Below are 23,634 nucleotides of genomic sequence, written 5' to 3'. Positions count from 1 at the left end.
GGAAAACTTTCCATAAGTACAAAAATATTTACAGCAGGTCTTTTAGTGCTGACAAAGAATTGGAAATTGAGGGGATGCCCATCAACTGAGAAATGATTGAGTTGTCATATATGATTGTGATAGAATTGTGTTAGAAGAAATAATGAAAGGGATGGTTTTAGGAAAACTGGTAAAGACATATCAACTCATGCAAAATGAAGTTAGTAGAATGCGAACATTTTACTAACTGCTACATTATAACAATAGTCAACTGTGAAAAACTTAGCTACTCTGATCAAAACAATGATCCACAACAATTCCGAAGGCCTCATGATGAAAAATGATATTCACTGCTAGAGAGGGAACTGAAGAACTCTTAGTGCAGTATAATTTCTCTAGTTTTCTTTGCCTTTTTTCATGCATGTTTTCATGAACATGTTTTGCTTGACTTTATATGTATAATGGGTATCATATTTCTTACCTTCTCAATGGTTAGGGAAAAGAGGGGAGGGAAAAATTTGAAATTGAAAATAAAAAAAATATTTAAAAAGAATATAAAAATGTTCATTTAAAGAGTAAAAAAAATACTTTTAAAAAAGGCAGTACTTGGTGATGGTCATTAGCTAGACCCAAGAAAATTCCCACTATTTCCAAAAAAATATGAATTTTTCAAATTCAGTGATCTAAATAGAAGAATACACAAACACCATTATTAGAAAAGCCCTGACACCATTATTTTCACAGAGCAAGATATCCCAAGACCTACTACCCCTGAGAAATAAAGAAATAAAACACACCTAAATAAGGAGAGGGAGGAACTATCCTATAAATCAGTAGGACTAGTATTTATGTTATTTTGAAGATGATTGTAGAATTTTTGTACAATCAAATTTTAATAATTAACATATGAGTCTTTAAAAGACAGAGACAAGAGAAATATTTACTTATGTGCCTGGCATCCTAATGAACAGATGAATGAAAAACACAGCTATCACTAAATCTTAAAAAAACAAAAGAATAATAAAACTCTGTCTAGTTAATAACCTTTGTCTCATTTTTGTAAAAGAGAAAACAGAGGTAAGCTTCATTCATATCTAATAACTAATCTATACCTGGTAATCTCCCTGGAACAAGAACAAGGAAAATCCCTGTTCTGTATGGTGGGCTTTCTTGATTTCTGTATTTGGTCGTTGTCCTTTCATGTGTAACAAACATCAAAAAAGCATGAGCAGAAATAGAGGCACCTCTCATCCAGGAATATGATCTCTCTTGTACCTCATAAGAACCTGTTCTCCAGCAGTGTCTCTCAGACTGCCAACTATTCGATTATAAAACTCTCTAGACCATTCAAAGCTGATGATAGAATCCTAATGCCAATATGACCAGTCCAACAGTGCCTGCACTTAAAATCACTTTTGCCATTGCTCCTCATTAAATCCAAGTTTTTATTTCTGCCAGTGTTAGTAATAATTTATCTTTTAAAACTCCAGAGAGATAAACCAGACTGACTATACTTAGATCAAAGCAATGAGTAACTGAGAATTTGAAAAAGGCAAACAATGAAAACAATAGGAACCAGTACTTAAGTCAGAATTCAGACACAATTTTCTTCCCAGAAAGAAAAATCTCAAAGGCAGCACAAGCACAGTCCACTGGAGCTCAAAAAAGTAAATGAAAAACAGTGCATTTCCAATAACTTGGGTTAAATCGATAATCAGCTTTAGATATAGTGGATTTATCTTTATGCCCTATAGAGGGCTGTTTTTACTGCAGCAATCAAAAAGGTACTTGAAGAGCTAGCAAAAGGTGATAAGGACATAAGCTATATAAGCAACATAGCTTGCTTTCCTATGTGTATGTATGTTTTAATTTTTAAAAGCAATAAGCCAAAAAATTTAATACCCAAAGGTATTTTAAATGTCTGATACAATGTAACTACCTGTCTACTCCCTATCAATTGACCCAATTCATTGCTGCTGACTGAAGGCAATTTGGATATAGAAAATTAGTCTTCATGGAGGATGCAGTGTAATTTGCAAATTAATTGCTCTCTTGTGACTTTCAAGTTTTTCAAATGCTGTTGCAGAAAGGTATTTTTACCATCCTGACTTTTTGCCAAAATAATATCAAAACATCCAGCTAATTGAGCTAAAGAGATCAGTCAATTCATTTAAGATATAAAATTGGGAAGGTTGCTATTTATTATTGTGTCAAGCATGGTATAGTGAAGAAAGCTGTGGCTCTGGAGTAAGGGGTCCTGGGTTCAATTTCAGCCTCTGCTCCTTGATATTTGTGCAGCTTTGGACAAAGTCATTCTCCTCCCTGGACCTCAGTTTTCTCATCTGTAAAATGTGGGATTAGAGGTCCTTTCCAGCTCCAAGCTGATCTTGTTTCACTATTCTATTACCAACAAAGGTCTCATTTTTTTGCTGTTATTAACACTAATAATCCATCTTTTCTTACTGGTCATTTTTATGTCTGACATTCATAAATTTCTCATTCTTTATTTCATTTTAATTAATTCTATTATTCCCTTTTGAATAAATGATCTCTATACAAGGTACATCACAGAAGTCTGAGGAGGAAGGGAACCCTTTCCACTGGGGTCAGGGCAGGATTAGGTGGAATTTACAGAGAGAATAGTAAGATGTGATCTCTGAAGGGAAGGATTTTGTTAGGAAACGTGAAGAATGTATTCCAAGCTTAGTTCTTGGGGAGGTTGGAGAGATTACAACCACGTTTGGGGATAGGATGTGGCAGACTGAATTTTGGGAGAAGATAGAAGTTAAATCTGTCTTGAAAGTGCAATGATTATGTAAATGGGAACAAGGGAGGATGGGGCTAGTCTAGGGAGATCCTTAAATGCCACCCTAAGGAATGTGTACAGTTGTAACTGGGGCAGTGTGATAAAAGCTTTGTCCTAGGCTGCAGAACTTAGAGGACACTGATAGTGTTTACTTCATTAGGGTAAAACAGCTGAGCTTAACACCTATTAAGAATAATTACCTAAAATAATAGACTAATGGCATGATTCCTTTCCTTGCCTGCCACATTGCAGGTGAGTTTCACCTTCACCTCAACCCTTCTCCAATAACCCTGCCCTCCCTCTACCCACTCCCTCAAAAGGAATTTGTCTTATGGCAATTTGAAGGCATTTTCATGCTGTTTTTCCCAAGTACATGTTTATTTGTTTTAAGATTTTTCCAGCTACCAAAAAAAAAAAATACGACTTGCAGCTCTGAGAAAATGCTTATCACATATGGAAGAGGGGAGCACTCGATTTCTGAGTAAAAGAGTAGCATAGTTATACCTGTATATGAAAACAATCATTTAGGCTTTTGTTTGAAAAATAGATTTGAGAAGGAAGACATTGGAGCAGGAAGACCAGTTTGGAAGTAACAAATATTTAGTAAGTACCTACTATTTGCCAGGCACTGTACTAAGTACTGGAAATGCAAATGAGAAAAAGGACAATCCCTGTCTGCAAGGAGTTTACTAAGAGTAAGACAACACACAGAAGGAAACTGAAAAGGGGTAGGGGCGGTGCCAGAGGGACTCAGGGGCATGATGAAGATTATTGTAGAGTCAAAGCAAGTAGGGCAGCTGGTGGCATAAGTTTACTGTTATAACACAGTAAACAAAAGTTTACTGTTATTACAATAAAGAAAACAAAATATGTTGGGGAGCTGAAACTGAGTGCTGGTAGTATGAACAAAAATATGGGGATAGATACTGGAAATGTTGAGGAAGTAAGATAGTTAGGTCTTTTTCATCTGATTGGGTGTGGGTTTGAAGAGGAAGGAGTCAGTGAAGATTTCAAGGTTTTGAGCTGGGTGACCAGATAGAAAGTGAGATAATCATGAAAGTGGGAGGTTTAGTGCATTGCAAAGGTACATGAGTTAAAAGTGACTTCTGAGCATGCAACGATTACCTCCTGATAAGAAAACCCTGGCTTTTGTAGACCTTGGACATTCTATGGCTCCATTGACCCCAGAAGCAAAGCAAGGGAACTGTATCAAAGGGGCAGAGCTACAATTTCCACCCAAAGACCATCGAGTGAAAGAGACAACAGTGTACAAAACTTCTTTTTAGAGGTATATGATTAAAGCAAAGAAGCATTCCAAGGCCTGACATAATAAGAACAACTTTGTTGCTAAGCACTAGAATAACAGACTCACTATCCACTTTAATTTTGAATCTGAAAGTTGTAAATATGTTAAATGTACTCAAGAAATGTAGAGTTCTTTGTACAAAAGCTGATGTCTTTTTTTTTTCAGGTTTAGAAAACTGAGGATGGACCTGGGAAAAAGGCAACCTTAAGTTCTGGGAACAGTCAATCACCTGATGGTCAATTCCTTATGAATCTTACGTACTCAGAGGAACTTGTGCAGAGGTAATAGTAAAAATTGAACTACAATGTTGTCCTAGACAGTAAATCTAAAGTCAACACTATTATCCAATATTTTATGACAGATGTTTAAGGAAATACCTTTAAAGCCTATGGCTGTACTTTGACTTCGTGGACTAAATGATGTATATTATCTCTATCTAGGATTCTTCAAGGTGAGTTTGAGCCTCCCAAAGGGAGTTGGTGTCGAGAAGAAAGTGAAAAACATTGCCAGTATTTCCAGATCCTTCAATACGCACTGGAATATCAGCACTGATTAAAAATAATTCTAACCCTTTCAAAATTCTAGCAGCATAATGCAATCTAAACTGGGACTAAACACCTGCAGACTATCCATGCAGACTGTGTAAAGACTTTTAAGGGGATAGAGGCAAATGATACCAGTGAACAATCAAAGAGCACTGACTTTATAAGCTGTGTACTGGATCCTGAAGTATTTGATGACTCCCTAGTATCAGAAGAGTGGAAGGACTGAGTTTGAAACTTAGCTAGAAGACAGACAGACAGATAATTTACAGATAGACAGAATAGTACATGGTATGCATAGGGAGCAGGGGAGCAAAGCCAGACATGAGAAGTGTTGCATAGGCAAAATTAAAGAAAAATGAGTGAATAAAGTGGAGTGTTGTTTCAGAATAAGGAATTAGGGAATGTTATTCCTATTTCAAAACTAATAGCTACCATATTCCCCTTTACTAGTTAATATGTGTGGAAGAAAATTAACTGCTCAATATTTTTATTACCATTTGGAAGACTTGAGGCAAAATGCATATATCATTTTAATGGCAAATGAATTAGAAACAAACAAGTTGAATGCTACACATTTCCACAGCTGTCCCCAACAATGCCACCAAATTCCAGGCTTAGTAATCTTAGGTCTGGAGTTCAGCTCTTCAATGCAGGGGTGGGGAACCTGTGGCCTTGTGGCCACATATGACCTTTTGGCTGAGTTCAAGGTTTACAGAACAAATTCTTTTATTAAGGGTATTTTTTCTGTGAAGTTTGGATTCACTCAAAGGGCTGCATTTGAGGACTTAGAGGGCCACAGGTGGCCTCCAGGCCAGGCTCTCCACCCCTGTCTAGAGCCTCTTTATTTTGTGTTCCTCAAAAAGACATAAGAAATAAGATGTTTCAGGGATGCTGTTATTCATGCTGATCAACAGCAACAACAACAAATAAGCACCGACACAAATGTCTCCTTCTCTCCTGCCCAGACCCAGGCACAGCATGGGCAGATGTCATTACTTTATTTTCCAGGTTAACAAGGTTTTCTCTTCGCTCAGTAGTAGTAGCAGCAGTTCTTTGAGAACTGAATATAAATGTGAAGGCAAAGGAAACCCATAGAATAATAGCCTACTGGGCGATATTTTGTACTACCTTATGAACAAATCAGCTCCAAATAGTGGCCTTATGGCCAGGAGGAAAGACTTCCAGTTCTAATGATCTATTATGAAAGGACAGTCACAAACAGATTACCAAGAGGGATGTACATAAAACATAGCCCAATTTTTCTCCCTTAAAACACATTTTCATAGATGGAATTCAATTCAACCAGTATTTATTAAGTGCCTACTCTCTGCTGTTAGGTATTCGAAATTTAGAGATTAAAAATACAAAGTCTTGCTCTTACAGAGCTTTAATTTTCTACTTGGGAAAAGCACCAGCACCACCATACACACATAGAGAAATGTAAATACTATACCAACTATATACCAAGATGTTTCTAGGGAGGGCAATAGCAATCTCAAGTCTGGGGAGAGATCTAGATAAACTTATTGTAGATGGCAGAATTGGAGCTGGATTTTGAAGGAGCATAGGAATTACATGAGTTAGAGGTTAAGAGAGAGGGCATTGCAGGCACAGGGGAATAACCTATGTACAAAGGTACAGACATAGGAAACAAATTTTCCTGTATAACAAAAGGATTTGGTTGATTTGGGCAGAATTTGTAGTATTAAAGAGAGGAAAATACAATGTCAGAAAAAGTAACATGAAATCATACTCTAAAGTGCTTTAAATGCTAAATAGAGTAGTTTGTATCTTGTTCTGGAGCCAAGAAGAAAACTGAAGTTTCTTGATTGAATTAACAGCATGATCACATCTGCCCTGTAAGGATATCAACTTACATCGAAGAAGAGAGACTGGAGGCAAGGACACCAATTTTGAATGTTCAGGAAACAGATGATTAAGGTCTAAAGTATGACGACCTACCTGAGTGAAGAGAAAGAAATAGATGACCAACAAGACTTGGCAAGTGATTAGATATAAAGTTGAGGAAAAGGCAGTAATTAAGAATTGACACTATGTGAAGCCTGGGTTATTGAAAAAATAGTGATATAACTTCAAAAGAAAAAGAGAAAAGAGAAAGAGGGGAGGGATCATAGGGAGGAGAAAGGCAGAATGAGAATCCAGGACATTTTTCTTTGTGCATGCATACATATGGGGTGGGACAGGACTGATGACCCTGACAAGGAAACTGAGATGCTGCTAGGAAGAGAACAGAGAGAGAGAGAGCAAGGCCATAAAAGTAAGGGAAGAGAGACTTTCTACAAAGAAGTGGGCATTCAACAATATCAAATAATGTAGAGATAGCAAGAAGGAATGGGACTTTGTATATTAACATCTTTTTTATGATGTTAATAAAAAGCTCACAATTAAAAATATATTATTGCATTTGGCAATCACCATGCATCAATCACCGAAAACCACAGTATAAGGTAAGTGGCAAAGTCGGAAGCCAGACTACTAAAAGCTGAGAAATGAAGTGTGGGGTGAGAAAAGGAGAGTCATTAAGTATAGATTACATTTTTCTAGGATTTTAGCTGTAAAGAAAGGGAAGAATGACATGAGACAGTGGCTTGAGAGGTTAGTATAGTTACATGATTTTTTAAAAGGATGGGAGAAATCAGGAAATGTTTGAAAAATGTAGTAAAGGATAAGAAAAAATAAAAATTTATTAAGAAAGAGAGGAAAACCAAAGGGCAAATTCCTGTGAGAAAAGAGAAGTAAGCAAGGATATAAGTAGAGGGGATGCCATTTGAAAAGAAAGTTATATCTTTCTTTAATATTGGAACAAAGGAGAGAATACAGGGTTATGTTAAGGTTATATGGAATATGAAGGTTTTTCTTCGGAATTCTTCATTGTGTATATGTTATAGCCTGTTCACATCTGTTATGCTCCCTCCCATTGTCCACTTTGTATGCATTTTTAATTCTTCAGAAACCATTGTATTATTCCAGGTCTCCCTGACATGCAGCAATACTGACAAAATATTGGCATAAAAAATTGGGGCCTTTCTTTCCCTGGGAATGTTGGGATCATTAAAAGACTTGCAATTTTACAGTCAGTCAGAAATAAACTCTGGTCTTTTTTTCCTGTTCAAATCTGAGTTCAATTTATCTATTGAAACTGCCTATCCCAGATAAAAATATTGATCAACCAGTATACAGTTTTTCAATCCAAATGTGCATCATATTCTAGGAAACAGATATTCTTAATTCATTTATTCTTTTTCATATATATGATTGGGACAAATTTCTTTTGAGTGGTTACAAATGTTTTACAGAAAGTTCTGGATTATTCCAGGTTTCGATGAAGTCTATACCATGTCATCCACCAACAGAAACATGTGGAACAACAAGTTGTACAGAGAGAAACCATGTCTTTTTTGTTATTTTCACCTAATCTGTAACCACATCCTAATTAAGTAGTGAATAGAGAGCTGGACCTGAAGTCAGGAAGTCTTCCTTAGTTCAAATCTGAACTCAGACACCTACTAGCTCCAGGACACTGGGCAAATTACTTTACCTTGTTTACCTCAATTATAATCATCTGTAAAAGTGATCCGGAGAAGGAAATGACAAACCACTTTGGTATCTTTGCCAAAAAAACCAATTGGGGTCATGAAAAGTTGGATAAGACTGAAATGACTGAACAACAGTGAAGCCCATGCTGGATTCTAATGTTAGGGTCAAACAGTGGAACTATTTGTTAGATAATAATCTTTATAGACTTGTCCTATTTTATTCCTATTTCTCCCCCATATTTTCATCCTTAAATATCTTTAGCATAACCGTGCTTAGTCAGGCTTCCTACCAAACTTTCTTTAAACTAATTTTATTTAAGCTATTTCTCTTAGCATTATGATATGATCCTGCTCATAATCCTCATCTTTCTTTGTAAAATTATACAAGAGAGTTTACATTCTAAACTGCTGTTGCCTTGGACACCATCTCTTTCTACTTGACAAGTAAATCAAATTACTGCTGAATCAGGAACTCTCTGATCTACTTTCTTCTTCTGTGACAACACACTGAACAAGAGTTTAACTTCTCTTTGAAATTTTGTTCAATGCCAATGCCATTTCAGATTTGCATTTCTAATTTCTTGTTTAAATAGTTCAGGATTGAATGGTTCCAACTTTATTATTATTATTCCTAGTCTTTTTTCTTCTTCTTCTAATTATGTTACTTGTCCTAACAAGAAAGGAGTTTGCACACAAGACAGATGAATGAGGGATAATTCCCATATCAATAACAGCTATTTTCCTACATGCGAGACTATATTCTCTCCCATTTTGTAATGTTAGTTGGTTCTTGTCATATCTAGTGCTTACCAATTCTTTTCTTTAAGAAAATGTTCATGAAATCACAAACATTTTTTTAAAAGGCAAATCAGGGGCATTAAGGTTCTGATTCTAATTTTGTATATGTTAACACTTGATTGTGAGAAACTTAATTATAATGGCAAATACAGTAGAGTTTTCTTTTAGCCATGGGCAAAATGTATTTCTTTAAAATATTCCATTTTAACTCATGACATAGAAATGTTTATGAAATAAATAACTTTTCAAATTTAAACTGGTTATCTTTTGGACTTCCCAGTCCAAAACACTACAAATGATCTTGATGATTGCATCAAATAGCACCTATTCTGAAAATTGTGACATTGAATTGTGATCCAAATCAATTGTTCAAGGGAGCACATCCTTTACTGCAATTTTCTATACATTAACTTTCTGTTATTTGGTTAAGGAAAGCACCATGGAAACAATTTTCAACCAAGCATATTACTCAATTATAAAATAAAATTTGATGCTTTTTGATAAGCTAAAGAAAAGCAGGAGAATATGGGCTTATAAAGCTCAATTGCCCATAAAGCATTTCTTATCCAGTCTGCTCAGGAAAACAGTCTTGTTAGCTAAATTAAAAAACAAACAAACATACAAACAATCCTTGAAAAACCTTACAAATATAATTAGAATGATTCAATAAGTCAGGAAATTACAGTGCCTTTAGGTATTCATTTTGAACATTAATTGCCATAGTATTGTATTTGTTGTTTAGTTGTTTCAGTCCTATGTAACTCCTCATGAACCCTTTTGGGGGTTTTCTTGGCAAAGATACTGGAGTGGCTTTCCATTTCCTTCTCTAGCTCATTTTATAGATGAGGAAAGTGAGGCAAAAGGATAAAGTAACTTGCCTATGGTTGCATAGTTATTAAGTGTCTGAGATCAGATTTGAACTCAGGAAGTCTTCCTGACCCCAGGCACAGCACTGTATACACTCTATCACCTAGCTTCCTTAACATTGTATTGTATGGAATTTGTGACTATATAATATACCCTTAATATAGCATCTTAAGACAAATTAAATCTAAAATACCAGCTTGTCTTTATATGGCATACCTCTTTTCTTAACCAAAAGAACAGAGGAGAAAAGATTTAAACTCTCTTATAGAAGCATCTGCTTTGTTGGGTTCTGGACGAACAAGGCAATGTGATGCCCAATGCTTTAAAACATGTAGCAATGTGGAAAGCTTTCTTATTATCTTAATATATCCATCAATGTGTTTAATATACTTGACAAGAGGCTATGTAGTTTTTGAATATTTCTAAGGAAGGGAATAATGTTTGTGATGGCAGTCATATTTGGTCAGCTTTAAACATTAGAGTTTTTGCTAATATCAAACCTAAATTTGCCTCTTTGGAATTTCCATTCATTGACCCTAATTCTTCTCCTGGGGCCAAGCAGAAAAAGGTCATCCACATGACAGCCTTTGAAATACATAAAGAAAAGTGTGCCATGTCTTCCCTAATCATGTCTTCTCTTCTCCATGCAAAACATTGTAGGTTCTTTTAAACTTTATCTTGTGTAACTTTAGCATCTGTACATGACTATGCAATCTAAAAATCAATCTTTGACAGAAATTCATTGATCTTCATTTACAAATTGATAACTGATTTCTATATCTTTAATGAAAATAAATTCAACTCATAAATTAGAATGAAAGATCTCTAGAAGGAAAGAGACAGTCCTCTAACTCCTAACTCCATTATACAAATTGTGATTAAAGAATCTGAACTAAAGTATGGAACCCCATGGATCAAAGAAACAGCTATGAACTCACACAGACCCAATCCCATATCCTGGAAGCTTCTCAATAACCACAATCTTTGACTTGTATCCCTGTCCAAAATTTTCCCTGAATTTAGTTCATGTTCTCTCTTAAAGATTTTCATTTTCCTCCAAAAAACAACTGAGGCTATCAACGCAATTGAACTTAAACCTACCTTATTTGGATGAAGTTTGTAGACCGCCACCCACCACGTGGAAGCTCCTGGCTTCCCTTATTGCTCAGGAAACAATCCTCTCTAAAACTTACCAGAGCAATAGATGATGCCTCTAGATTCAATGCTAGCATGGTTCTTGGGTCATGTGAGCTGCCTTTATCTTGGCTCTCAGCCTTTACTGTCTCCTTTTTACCATCTTGTTCCTTTCAAGATGGTTCTGCCAAGAGCTGCAGTCACTTGTCCATAGCTCTTCTCTCGCCTCAGGCAATTTAACTGCCTGTCTTATAAACCTCTCTCTGCCTCTACTTTCCCCAGTCATACATCAATGGGAAGTCTTTCCTCTCTTCCTCACACCAATCCCTAATTAGTCCATTTCTGCCAGTGTTTCCAGATCCCACAGCATCATGGGAAGGTAACTCCCTTTCCTATAAAAGTACACACACTCCTGCCTCCCTCCTGTACATCTCTCTGCAAGGATCAATAAAGAAAATGGATGAGGAACTCTTTGCATTCCACCAACTCTCATATTTTCTTGCTACAACCACATCTATCCCTTCCTTCCCTTCTGTTTTTCCTCCCTCAGAATATATATGAGGTTGTGAGTACATAGTAGAAGCTATCAATCAAGTATGTTTTTCAAATAGAGAAAAAAACAGCTCTTGTTTTATAATCTAGAAAATTATTCTGTGTAGAATTTTATACAACAAGAATTTGCCATCTGAAAAACACTATATGAAAAAGCAATAGCTCTAACTATGTAGTCTACCATCCCTCTCCCCACTTTTTTCAGTTTAAGCTTTTAGTTCTTTTTAACTTCATAGCAAATCAGCAATTTCCATACTCAGAGTACTTTCCCCAGAATCAGTCAATCAATCAATCAATTAATCAATCAATCAGTAATTTATGAAATACTTAAGTTGTCCTCGGTACTGTGCTAGGAATTGGAGATGCAATGGGGTGGGAGGTTTGGAAGTTTTTCAGTATCCTAAATAACAAATAGCCTATTCTTTGATTCCCACTGGCACTTTCGCCTCCACATCAGCTTCACCATTATCTGCACGAAAAATGTAACATGTTACAATAATGTGGGCATATCACCATTAAGGACTGACTAATGGCACCTATCATCTTCAAGTAGAAGTTTGCTTTGGAGTTGTTGACGTTTTAGCAAAAGGCTAAATGCTTGAGGTAGAAGTTTCTGTGAATTCCAAAGTGCCTGTGATAGGAAACAAAGTATCATCTGAACTAGAGATCTTGAAGATTGATTTTTCAAATTCTCTGTTAGAGAGTAACCCTTGTTCTTCACATCCACGAAATAAAGCACTATAATTTTTGACTGATTCCTACTCTAGATGGAAAACAAACCCATAAAGTGAGTTTGTTTTATGAAATGCCACAAAGATACTGCTGCAAAATCAAGTTAGGTTCATATGATGGTAAAATAATACCCACTTAAACTTTATATAGTATCTAGGGAAGATGGATAATGCAAGCCATTAAAACTGAAAGGCAAAAATAAAATCACACACACACACACACACACACATATATATATATATATATGTATGTATCTAGAGTACGTTTTTAACAATAGAAACACATTTTAAAGTAAGTCTTACAGTATGACACATCAAGCATTACCATTCGCATTCAATAATTTTATGTAACAGCAATTCTATATAAAACGATAAAGGAGAACAAATGAAAAAACAAGAAAAGAATAAGTTCAAGTAATAATAAAATAGCAAATTTCAAAATGTCACCAAATAATCCATCCAAGACCTTCAATTTACATGTGAAAAAATAAAGCCCCCAAGAAATTAAGTGGTATAATAGATAACAATTTGATAATAATGATGATTCTATATAACAAGCATTTATATGGAATTTGAGGTTTGCAAAGCATTTCACAATTTTATCTCATTTTTGTCCTCAGAACAACCCTGAAATGTAAATGTTATTATTATCTACATCTTACAGATGAGAAAACTGTCAGGGGTTAGATTTGAACTCACAACTCCCTGCCTCCAGGCCTAGGTTGTGAGACTGCTAGGACAAAAAGCTCCTAATGTAAGTCCTGGGCTCTTTATATTAAACAAGGCCTTTATTAAACATATTTTTTTAAAAATAAGTTTCCCATAGTAAAATATCTTCTGAATTTCAGTTTATTGTTTCCACCTATAATCATAAATTGTGACTATGAATGAGTGACACAAATAAATTTCTTTTCAATTCTATTTCTTTCTGTGCTTCTGTCTTTTCAGGCAGTTCCTTCACAGTACACCCTACTACCCCCCACACATTATGAAAATAGAAAAAACAACAATTATTAGAAATCACAAATACTTAGGGATAGTACAATGGCAATTTGTACTTTATTATGTAACTAAGTGCTACACATCTATTTAGGCAATTTTGACAGCATAAAAAAGAACAATCTCAAATTTGAATGAAATCTTTTCTTTTTCCAGTCAGTCAATAAAGATTTATTAAGTGTCTACTATATACCATGTACTGTCCTAATCACTGGAGACATAAAGAAAGGCAAAAGTCAGTTGCTACTCTCAGAGGCCTTGAAGACAAGTGAGGAACAAAAGTTTTTGAACAAAAGTAGGATTCATTTCAAAATTTCTTAACACCCCGCTTTGGAATAAGGATTTATTTGAAAATGATGCAAAAAGTTCTAGTACTTTTAGTTCCACATATATGAGACTTCTAGTACCATATGTAGAAATGATGTTCAAAACTTTCAACCATATCTGAAGAATTTCAAATATGCTTTTAAAATCTTAACCATTTTAGTTATAATTTGCTTGTCTCTCCCGAATTGGCAGGAGAAAACATTCACTCAGTGTTAAAAACTAGGTCTCATTCTTGACCTCTCAATACTATCTTCCATCTTTCCTCCACATTCAATCTGTTGCCAAGACCTATATTTTTATAACACCTCTCCAATAAGGCCCTGTCTCTCCTCTGACACTTCCTCCATACCAATACAGATCCTCATCATCTCACATCTGGGATATTGCAATACCCTTCAGGTGCTCCCTTATACTAGTCCATCCTCTATTTAACCACCAAAGTGATTTTCCCAAAGGATAAATCTGAACATAGTACAACATCAACTGAGTAAATTCCAGTGACTCCCTATCACCAAATGATCAAATACAAAAATCCTCCATTTGGCATTCAAAGTCATTCAAAACCTACCTCCATTCCTCACCTTCCCACCTTTCCAGTTTTCTTATACCTTAGACTTCTCCCATCCCCCTACCTCCAAGTACTCTTTGAAACAGCCATATTGGCCTTCTTGTTGTTCTACAAATAATACACTTATTGTCTTGGCTCTGGGCATTGTCTCTGGCTGGCATGTATGCTTGGAATGCTTGCCTTCCTTATTTCCACCTCCTGGTTTCCCCAGGTTCCACTTAAATCCCAACTAAAATTTCACTTTCTATCAGGAGCCTTTACCAATGCTTCTTAATTCTAGTGCCTTTCCTAAATCAATTATTCCTTATTTTTCCTATATATAGCTTATTTGTACATATTTGCTGCCTTGTTGTCTCCTTCATCAATTTTTCAATTTCTTGAAGGTGAGGACAGTCTTTTTCCTCTTTATATCCCCAGCACTTACATGGTGCCTTCACATAGCAGGTACTTAAATAGTTACTGATCAGCTTAATATCTATAGTTATTTTTCATCTCTACTTCCTGTAATTAAATTAAAACTGTTGTAATCTTGGAAATTTTAATGTGGCTAAGAAAAGAACAATTACATTTCCATTTTAACTACTTAGTATTATATATAAACAAATAATTTCCATATATTATACTTCTTTACAATCATGTATATATAGAGTTGAAATTCATTTTACAATCTCTCAGTCTGAAAAGGCAGTGAGAACTTGCTCAGTGATGGACAGCTTCCATCAAACTTGTTCTGTCATGTCTGATTTATGTTATCACATATCTGCCATAACCAATTTCTTTTTAGACCATGTCAACATGAAAAAGATCACAACATATAATTCCTTATCATGTAGTCTAATTTAATGCAGCTAGTCTGCATTCTCAAATGACAAAGCAGGAGAATAGAAACCAAAGGGCAACAGAATTAACCAATTCTTACCTCAGATTACTAGTCTCAGTGTTTAGAACTGGACTTACTTTTTTGGTCGAACATGTTCCATCTTATTAACACATTATCAGTCATCTTTTTCTACTTACATGCCCTATAGCTAGTTAAGAATTAAAATATATGCACTGGTTCATTTCTATCATAACAGTAACTCTCGCCCTCCTCAGCACCTTCTCACTGTCACTTGACACCAAACCAATATGATGACCACACAGATAAATTCAAATATATCCATTCTGCTAAGATGATGTTAAGTTTTATTTTGAGGAAAAAGGGAGTGTTAGAAAAAACACAAGTAAGTTTCCATTAAACCATAAAATATAACACAGAAAAAATCATGGAAATAAATAACCACTAAGTATAAAAAAAGGCATCTGAGATGACTAATATTTGTTATTGAGAACCAAAAGCTGATATATTTTGTGCTTTGTGAGTATAGAAGGAGGCTAATTTTACTACCAGGTAGCAATTGGAAATCAACACCTAATGTTTTGAGAATCCAGCTAAACTGTTCTAAAAAGAAAGAAAAAAAGAAATACATATTTAATGGACCATTAACTACATTCTGTAAAGTTCATCATAACTTGAAGATTCTAAAGATATGAGACAGATTATGCTCTAAAACTAGAAGAATCAATAAGTATCTAGCATTTTATTAGCTCCTAAGTTGTCATGTATTTATAGCTGTCGTAATGTTAATAGCAATTTTCTTCTTGATCCTTGTGGATATATTTGTCAATAGCCCAACCAAAACTATTTTGGAAAATTTTTCACAAACTACAAACACTTTGAATAACTAGAGTTGTCTAAATAAAACAAGACTTTTCAATGACTAAAACGCCTCCAAAATGAAAAAAAAATGAATGAGTTAATTTGATTAAGTAAATAAATACCCCCCAAAAGTAAATGATATACCATTCAAACTCATATACTAAAATAATGATGTAGACACTTTATATATAAATTCTTCATTTCTGGAATTTTAACTTAATTTTTTCTTACCTTCAATTAGTTTTCCTGTCTGCTCCGCACTTCCACCAGGGAGGATCTTGGCAATATAGGCTCCAATTTCTCCACTGCTTCCTGGGATTTCTTTGCCACCCACTATTCTAATTCCTAACCCATTACCTATTTAAAAAAATAGATATTGGAAGCTGTAAGAATTAAGGTAACCTATTAGAGGGATAATGAATAAAGCTCCATGAATTTAGACATTAACAGTCATACAATGTACACAGATAGTATGCAATTCATTCCAATCCAACAAGCATCTATAAAGCTCAGATTACATGCAAGACAATATTTTATACAGGTATCGATACACACATAAGTTGGAATTAGATACCATCAAAATATTTGGTCATTATTTCAAAGACTTTGGGATATACTGATGGATTTTTCTGCTCATTTACCCAGTCCACAGGTAGCTTGGGTAGTAGGTTTATATTAAAAATGAACAAGCAATTTGCAATCATGTCTGAATCTAACGCATAACTGTAGGGTTAATGGAATATAAGATCTTCCCCATCCATTAATAGCCCTATGTGACTACACGTGTCCCTTTTTCCCCTTGGAACAGAAGTCATGTTCCTAGGTCTAAAGGTACACAGGTGTTTCAAGCATGGATGTCTTGCTGCTTTTGAACTTTGGCTCAGTTCACAGCTGTGACACATCCTGAATCACGCAGGGCCCATCAGGTGATTCAGGGAGATTTATATTGCCTTGGTGGAGGAGTTTGCTTAGAAAGAACCTTGCTTTGGAGGAGGCTTTCTTGCAGGAAGACTTTCCCACCTTTAGTACTGAGCCAATTAGGCACTGAGTCAGGTGGGTTGTGATGCCTTCTGGCTCTGAGCCTATTAATTGAAAACTATATATACTGGGGGGTTTGTATTTTACTGTGGGCTCACTCATGGGAAGAATGTTTCTTTGTGATTTGGTCAGATGAGATTCTGACAGGGATAGCCCCTGTTAAGGAGCCTCCTGGATATGACTGAATCCAGATGTTGGCACTCCTTGTTCTGGGGATTAGGTTACTCTGTAGATTACTCTGTTTAGAAAGTTGGAGCCCTGTCTATTGGATTATTTCCTGGATATTCACTTCTTTCAACTTGTCTGCCTGTTAATTAAAGTAAGATCATGAACCCCTTAAAAGTTGCCTTTCCATGGGGTGGCTAGGTGGTGCAGTGAATAGAGCACCGGCCCTGGAGTCAGGAGGACTTGAGTTCAAATCCAGCCTCAGACACTTGACACACCCACTAGCTGTGTGACTTTGGGCAAGTTGCTTAACCCCAATTGCCCTTGAAAAAGCAAAAAAAAACAAACAAAAAAGTTGCATTTCCTCTAGAAGAGCAGAACAAAGCACCTGTGCTAGCAGTCCACCCTGTGTGCTAGTGTGGTTGCTAATACAATAGCCTAGGTGGGCAATCAAGGAGAAAGAAATCTTTTTTTTTTGATAGATTCCAGCTCCAATCTCTTTATAATTAATGTATTTATACCTGTGTCATTCTTAGGGAATTCGATGAAGGTAAAATCTAGCAGCAAATTTTGTGAAGATTCTGTTTGTAATCCTACAGGGAAGGATAATCATTTACAAATGCCAGCCAGCCTTTACAAAAACTGTTCTTTAAAAGTATTGACTAAGGAGTCACTCCATCTAGAAATAATTATATAGTATTCACTTCATATATATGGGAAACCCAATTACTTCTCATTTTATTAGTGAGGGAAAATAATAACTAATAATAAAAGTTAACATGCATATAATACTATAAAATTAACAAAGCACTTTAAATGTTATTTCATTTGATCTGAACAAAAACCCAGTGAGTTACATGCTATTATTATCCCCATTTTACAGATGAAGAAAGTAAAGCAGAGATAAAGCAGATGACATGCTCACGATCACAAAGCTATCAAATGACTAAGGCAGGATCTGAGCCCAGATCTTGTCTTTAAGTCCTGCTCTCAATCTATTGCACCACAAAACTGCCTCGTGAATATAATCTGATTCATTTAAATATGTAAATGCATGTGGCTAATAATAAATATGTATATATAATTCCAATTCATGATTTTTCTAATAATTGTTTCCCCATTAACAATATTAGTTCAAGTTTAGTTTTTTCATGGCATTCATTTCAAGGCAGTCTAAAGCATTCTTCTTTAAGACATTTTATTCTTTATATGTCTTAAGGAATAGAATGGATCTGCACTAGAGGTAAGCACAAGTAGCAGATCAGAGATAGGTTAGAGAGAAGGAATGTTTGCAGTTGGACACTGTTTCCTGTGAGGGACATATTATAAAATTGTCAGCTTTGTTTTCAAGTTCATCTTTTTAATTTTAGAAAATAATTTATAAGTATACATAGGATTGCAGTTATGTGATTTATTTTTATTATGAAATTAGATAATAATTAAATTTGAAAATATTAGAAGACAACATTTAAATGGTAGTAAAGATGCCAAAAGGTATCTATAGCCAAAATATGAATATTTTAATTCCATCTCCTTTTTATATATCTGTTTTGTCTCAACTAAAACAATAAGAAAAGTGAACACTATACATCTTTACAATTTCCAAGTTCTTTACATCTATTGGTTAATTTTCACCCCAATTTGATCTTTGCTCTACCCTGTGATATAGGTAATACCAGTATTATTATTGTTTCCATTTTACAGATGAAGAAACTAAAGCTCAGAGAAGTGACTTACCTAAGGTCACACAACTAGAAAATGACAGAGCTAATATTTGAACCTTGGTGTCCTGATTCCATATCCAGTTATTTTTCAACAAGTAAATTAAAAACCATGTTCAGTTGCTTTAAAACAATTCATCTCTTAAAGGTTTATTTTTCCCAAATTAAAAAAATACTGTTATTAATGATAAATAAATCCCTTCCTATAATTCTTTGGAGGCAGAATTGGAAAATACCTCAGGATCAACTACATATGGAATCAGCAAATATTTAGATTTGGAGGGATGTTAGAAAGATAAGACTTTAAGGGTAGATGAGGGAAGAAATGGTAGCTTGGGTTGGGAGAGAGATGTTTTTCTTCTCTGAAGAGGGCAGAACTGAAAGTAGACAACAAGGGTGAGAATTCACTGCCTTCCAATCCAACCTATCACACTTATAGAAAAAACAACTATTCTTTGGAAATTTTTCCTAATATTGAGCTAAAATCCGTCTCTTGGTAATTCCCAATTGTTTCTCTTAGCTATTCCAATTTCCTTTCAAATTCCAGTTCTTCAAATTATGAAAATAAATTCAGAGAAATTTTAGGAGACATACATGTACTATACAGAGCAATTTATGTGATATTCATTGCAAGGTAAAGAAAAACATCATCGAACAACCTTACAACTTTGATAAAAGCAGTAAACAGTTTTGACTTCAGATGACTAACCAATAATTAAACTTGTGTCCTGTATCTTAGCAGAGATGATACAGTAGAGGGCTGAAGTGAGGTATGTATTTTCAGATGTGGCTATTGTTGATTTAATTTGTTTGACTTGTTAAAAGGGAGAGTTATGTGGGGGCAGTCACTGGGAAGTAAGAGGGATGCAAAAAGAAAATAGTTTTGTTAAACCATTTCAAGCTAATCCTTTAAATGTATGAAGGCAGTATATATGGCCTGACACACTGCTACTAGTACTTACATATGCAGAAATATTTATAGTCATTTTAAGGAGAAAAAAACAACTGGACACAATGTGATTGTAAATCAGTTGGAAAATAATTGAACAAACTATGATTATATAAATATAATGAATATTATTACACCATAATAAATGATAAAAATAAAGATGTGGGGGTAATTGAGAAGACTAATGCAGAGGAAAGTAAGCAGAAACAGTTGCTCAATTGATATAATTACCAAATAATATAAAGGAAAATTTTGAAAGGTTAAAATTCCAGTCATTACATTCGCTAATTGTGACTTCATCCTGGCTTTCTTCATTAACATGGTAGAAAATAGCTATAGAACAATATATGTGCTATTAAACATGGTCACTGTTTGGACATGTTTTGCTTGATTTTACTTATTACAAGGGAAAACGTTATATTGCTAAGTGTGGGAGACACATCATGAAATGACAAATATTCTTTTTAAAAGACCATCAATAAAACTTGGAAAAGTGAAAAAAAAATGCCTATAGAGAACAAAAAACTCCAGTAAGCCCATTAGTTTAAACAAGCTGTAATTACTAGTATACAAATAGTTATATGATATGCTTTTCCAACTGCCAGTCAGTGTTGATTTGATAAATTTGAGCTTCTAAAAAGGAAAATACTTTACTAATCTAATAGCCAGTTTTTTTTGCTGACACAGCCATTTTTAATGATCAAACTATTAAGCTATGCAACTGTAAAGTGCCTTTTACATATTCTAGATTTTATAACTATTTAAATTGCATATTAAATGTAACATCTATTGACTGAAAGTTTTGCAGCTTTTATATATATTCTAATAAATCTTTTTAAATAAAAAAAACTCTAAAGTTTTTTTTCCCACATCTGGACAAAACTCACCATGAATATGGTAGAATGAAGTTATTCATGGACAGAATATATAATAAAACACATAGACCCTTTTTAACAACAACCATGTATATGTAATATTTCTTCTCATGTTTATAGGGAGGCTAAAATATCCATATGGAAGAATAACCTTGTGACCTGATAGGACACTGGGATGTAAAGGGCACTGAAGAGGTCTTATTCTGACATTGCAACATATAACTATTCTCCAATGAGATGCCTCTTGACAATCAGTTGAATTAGGTAGCTAAGAAATTAGAGCTAGATTTTTTTCCCTAACTCCTTCTTTGTGGAGACTAAAGAAATGAGAAGGAAAGGGAAACATTTAAAGCTTAACAGATGTGATATTAACATGCAGCTGTCCAAGACAGGTAAAACCAAGGATAATAATAAGGGCTGATATGAATTGTGGTTAGGCTGGTGTTGTTAGGAATAGAAATGTAAGAAGTTCCTCAAATTTGGCCTTTCCCTGTGTCTAGAATATATTCCCTCCCCCCTCCCCCCTTTACCTCTTTGAATGCCTAGCTTCCTTCAATGCTCAGCTCATAAGTCACTTCTGGGAGAAACACACTAGCATTCTTTCCCTCCTCCAATTAAGTTATATGTTTGTAGGGTATATATCTCAAGAGAGTGTCAGGTCCATGAGAGTTGAATGTTTGTCACTGCCTTTCTATCCTCACTGCCTCTAGTGTACTATCTTTCCTCGTACATAGTAGATACCTAAGAAATGATTGTTGAATTTAATTTAATCCAGCTTCTTTTTGAGATTTCCTTATTTCTATGAATAAAATTATCTTTCTTCCAGTTACCCTGGTTAGAAAGTATCAGTTCATCTTTGTCTCCCTCTTTCTTTTGTCACCTTACCAATAATAATCAGTCACCAAATCCTGTCCGTTCTTCCTCTATAATACCTCTTGCATTGCATTTCATAGAATAGGACCTTAGAGGTCATCTAGTCAAGCTCCCACATTTCACATAATAGGAAATTCAGGCCCAGAGAGATTAAATAATTAGTCTCACTGTTGATTAAGTGGCAGAGCTGGGATTTCAACTCTGGTTCTCTGTCTCTAAATCTAATACTCTTTTCATTGCACTTCCAGGCCTGCATCTTTAGCCATGACCATATGCACCATTGTGTACCAGGCTCTCACAATATCATGTTTCAATTATTATAGTAGACTCACAATTCTTATCCCCAGTCCAGGTGAAGTTATTAATTTACTGTGAAAGAGATACAACAATTATAGTGGCAAGCTTAATTTGTTTTTGATAAACTATTTTACTATGACACAGAAAGCAAAACTGCTGCTTGGTAAATAGTTTTTAATCTATTACTCCTATTAATCAGACAGAATACTGTCTTATGAAGAATAAGTCCTATAAAAAAGGGAGAGGCTCCTCCTAGGGTCTGAGGAAACTGAGGCATAGGGAGTTTATATTACTTGTTCAAGGTCCCACAGATAATATGTGTTACAGAGAATCAGATTTCAAAATGCCATGCTGTTTCTGGGTCTTGGTTTCAAAATCTATATAATGGGTATAATACTGGATCTATTGACCTCCTATAGTTGTTGCAGGATGAACATATCTGAAAATACTTTGCAAAATAAAAGTGCTATGTAAAATGAAAAGTATTACTATTATAAAAATGATTAAGTATGCACTATGCACTGTTGCCAAGAAAGGGAATTCATCTCCATCCTGCCTCCTCCTCAGGTCATTGAAAACTCAGCAGGAAGCCTTTAAAAATTGATGTAAGTCCACATAGGGGGTAAGTGAAGACTGAACAATGTCTGATTGAATTTGATCAACTTTGTGCCTCAGATCCCATTTTGGAAAAAAAACAAACAGCTCCTTTATTCTTAGTTAACATATTTGCAACTTTTAATGAGATAGGCTGACAAGAATAATGGGAAAGGTTCATAACATGTATCAGAACAATTATGAGTGAAACGATGTGTGGCTATTATTAGCCCATCCAGGTGAAAAGCAGGAAAAAAATATCTAAAAAAATTCCAGTCACTACAGGATTCAGATAAAAAAGAAAAATAAAAGGAGAATATTTGAAAACATGCTCTTTTTGTTATAGTGTATAGAAAGCTCAAAATATGTTGTCTCACTAAATGATAGTCACGTATCCTGGTTTGCACAAAGAAAATATGCTGCTGTGCACTTGGGAGACTTATTCTATAGTCTTCTATAAATTACCTTCAGTATAAAGAAGTGATTCCTGAAATTTGTATCTGAATGTCTTTCCACTGGTTGGAAGATAAATAACTACATAAAAGGACAATTTCATAAGCTCATAGTATGAAGAAAAACTGTAAAAATTCATCTCATTCCTCTATGTAGAAACCTATAAAGTATTTAGATAACCTGATGACAGCTGTAAATGTGTACATATTTGGCATAGGTTTGGAACAGGGTTATATTCTTCTGAAAAACTTGAACTTTGTATGAACTTCTTAAACGTCATTCACATAGTAGCCATACATTTCCTTACCACTTGTACAAGGGCATCAGCATTTTATATTTAGTAATTCTCTTTTAAGGAGCAGATTCCTTGCCTCAGTACCAGTCCAAAAGGTACTTAGTCTGAAATTCTGGAAAAATCCTTCACTCCCCCTAAAAAGGAGAGCTATGAATGACTCCTCAGACAAGTAACCACCTTAAAGAAAAACAAATTGTATCCTCCCTCTGTCCCACCCTGAGAAAAAACATAACAAAGCAAAACCCAACAATATTTAATTTTTAACTGTTGGGAAAAAAGCAATAAAAATATCAAGTCCTCCTCCTGAACATTTTGATGAAAATCCATTCAACAAACAATAGGATCACTCAAAATATTACTGAATAAATCTCTGACACATTAAATGACGTAATTTCCTTATCTGTGGGTTTCCATAAATGTTGCCTTAGGAAGTTGGGAGTAAAAAATAGGTCTTACTATTCCCCCCTCCCACTACCAACATAGGTTATGAAAGTTATTTACTTCAA

General features: G+C 34.8%; 1 protein-coding gene across 1 annotated transcript in view; it reads right to left on the bottom strand.

Moving 5' to 3' along the window:
- Positions 1–23,634, bottom strand: part of LOC138176022 (protein piccolo-like) — a 591,004-nt gene that overhangs the window by 167,869 nt on the left and 399,501 nt on the right. The window contains exon 10 of the mRNA XM_069106747.1: positions 16,100–16,225. Coding sequence (XP_068962848.1) covers positions 16,100–16,225 — 126 coding nt within the window. The remainder of the gene's footprint in view (positions 1–16,099; positions 16,226–23,634) is intronic.

The sequence above is a fragment of the Petaurus breviceps genome, unplaced genomic scaffold (genome assembly GCF_028583685.1).
Source record: "Petaurus breviceps papuanus isolate PSGF00001 unplaced genomic scaffold, PetGlider_PUasm1.0 80, whole genome shotgun sequence".
In the NCBI taxonomy this organism is placed as follows: domain Eukaryota; kingdom Metazoa; phylum Chordata; class Mammalia; order Diprotodontia; family Petauridae; genus Petaurus; species Petaurus breviceps.
This window is presented reverse-complemented; position numbering and strand designations above follow the sequence as displayed.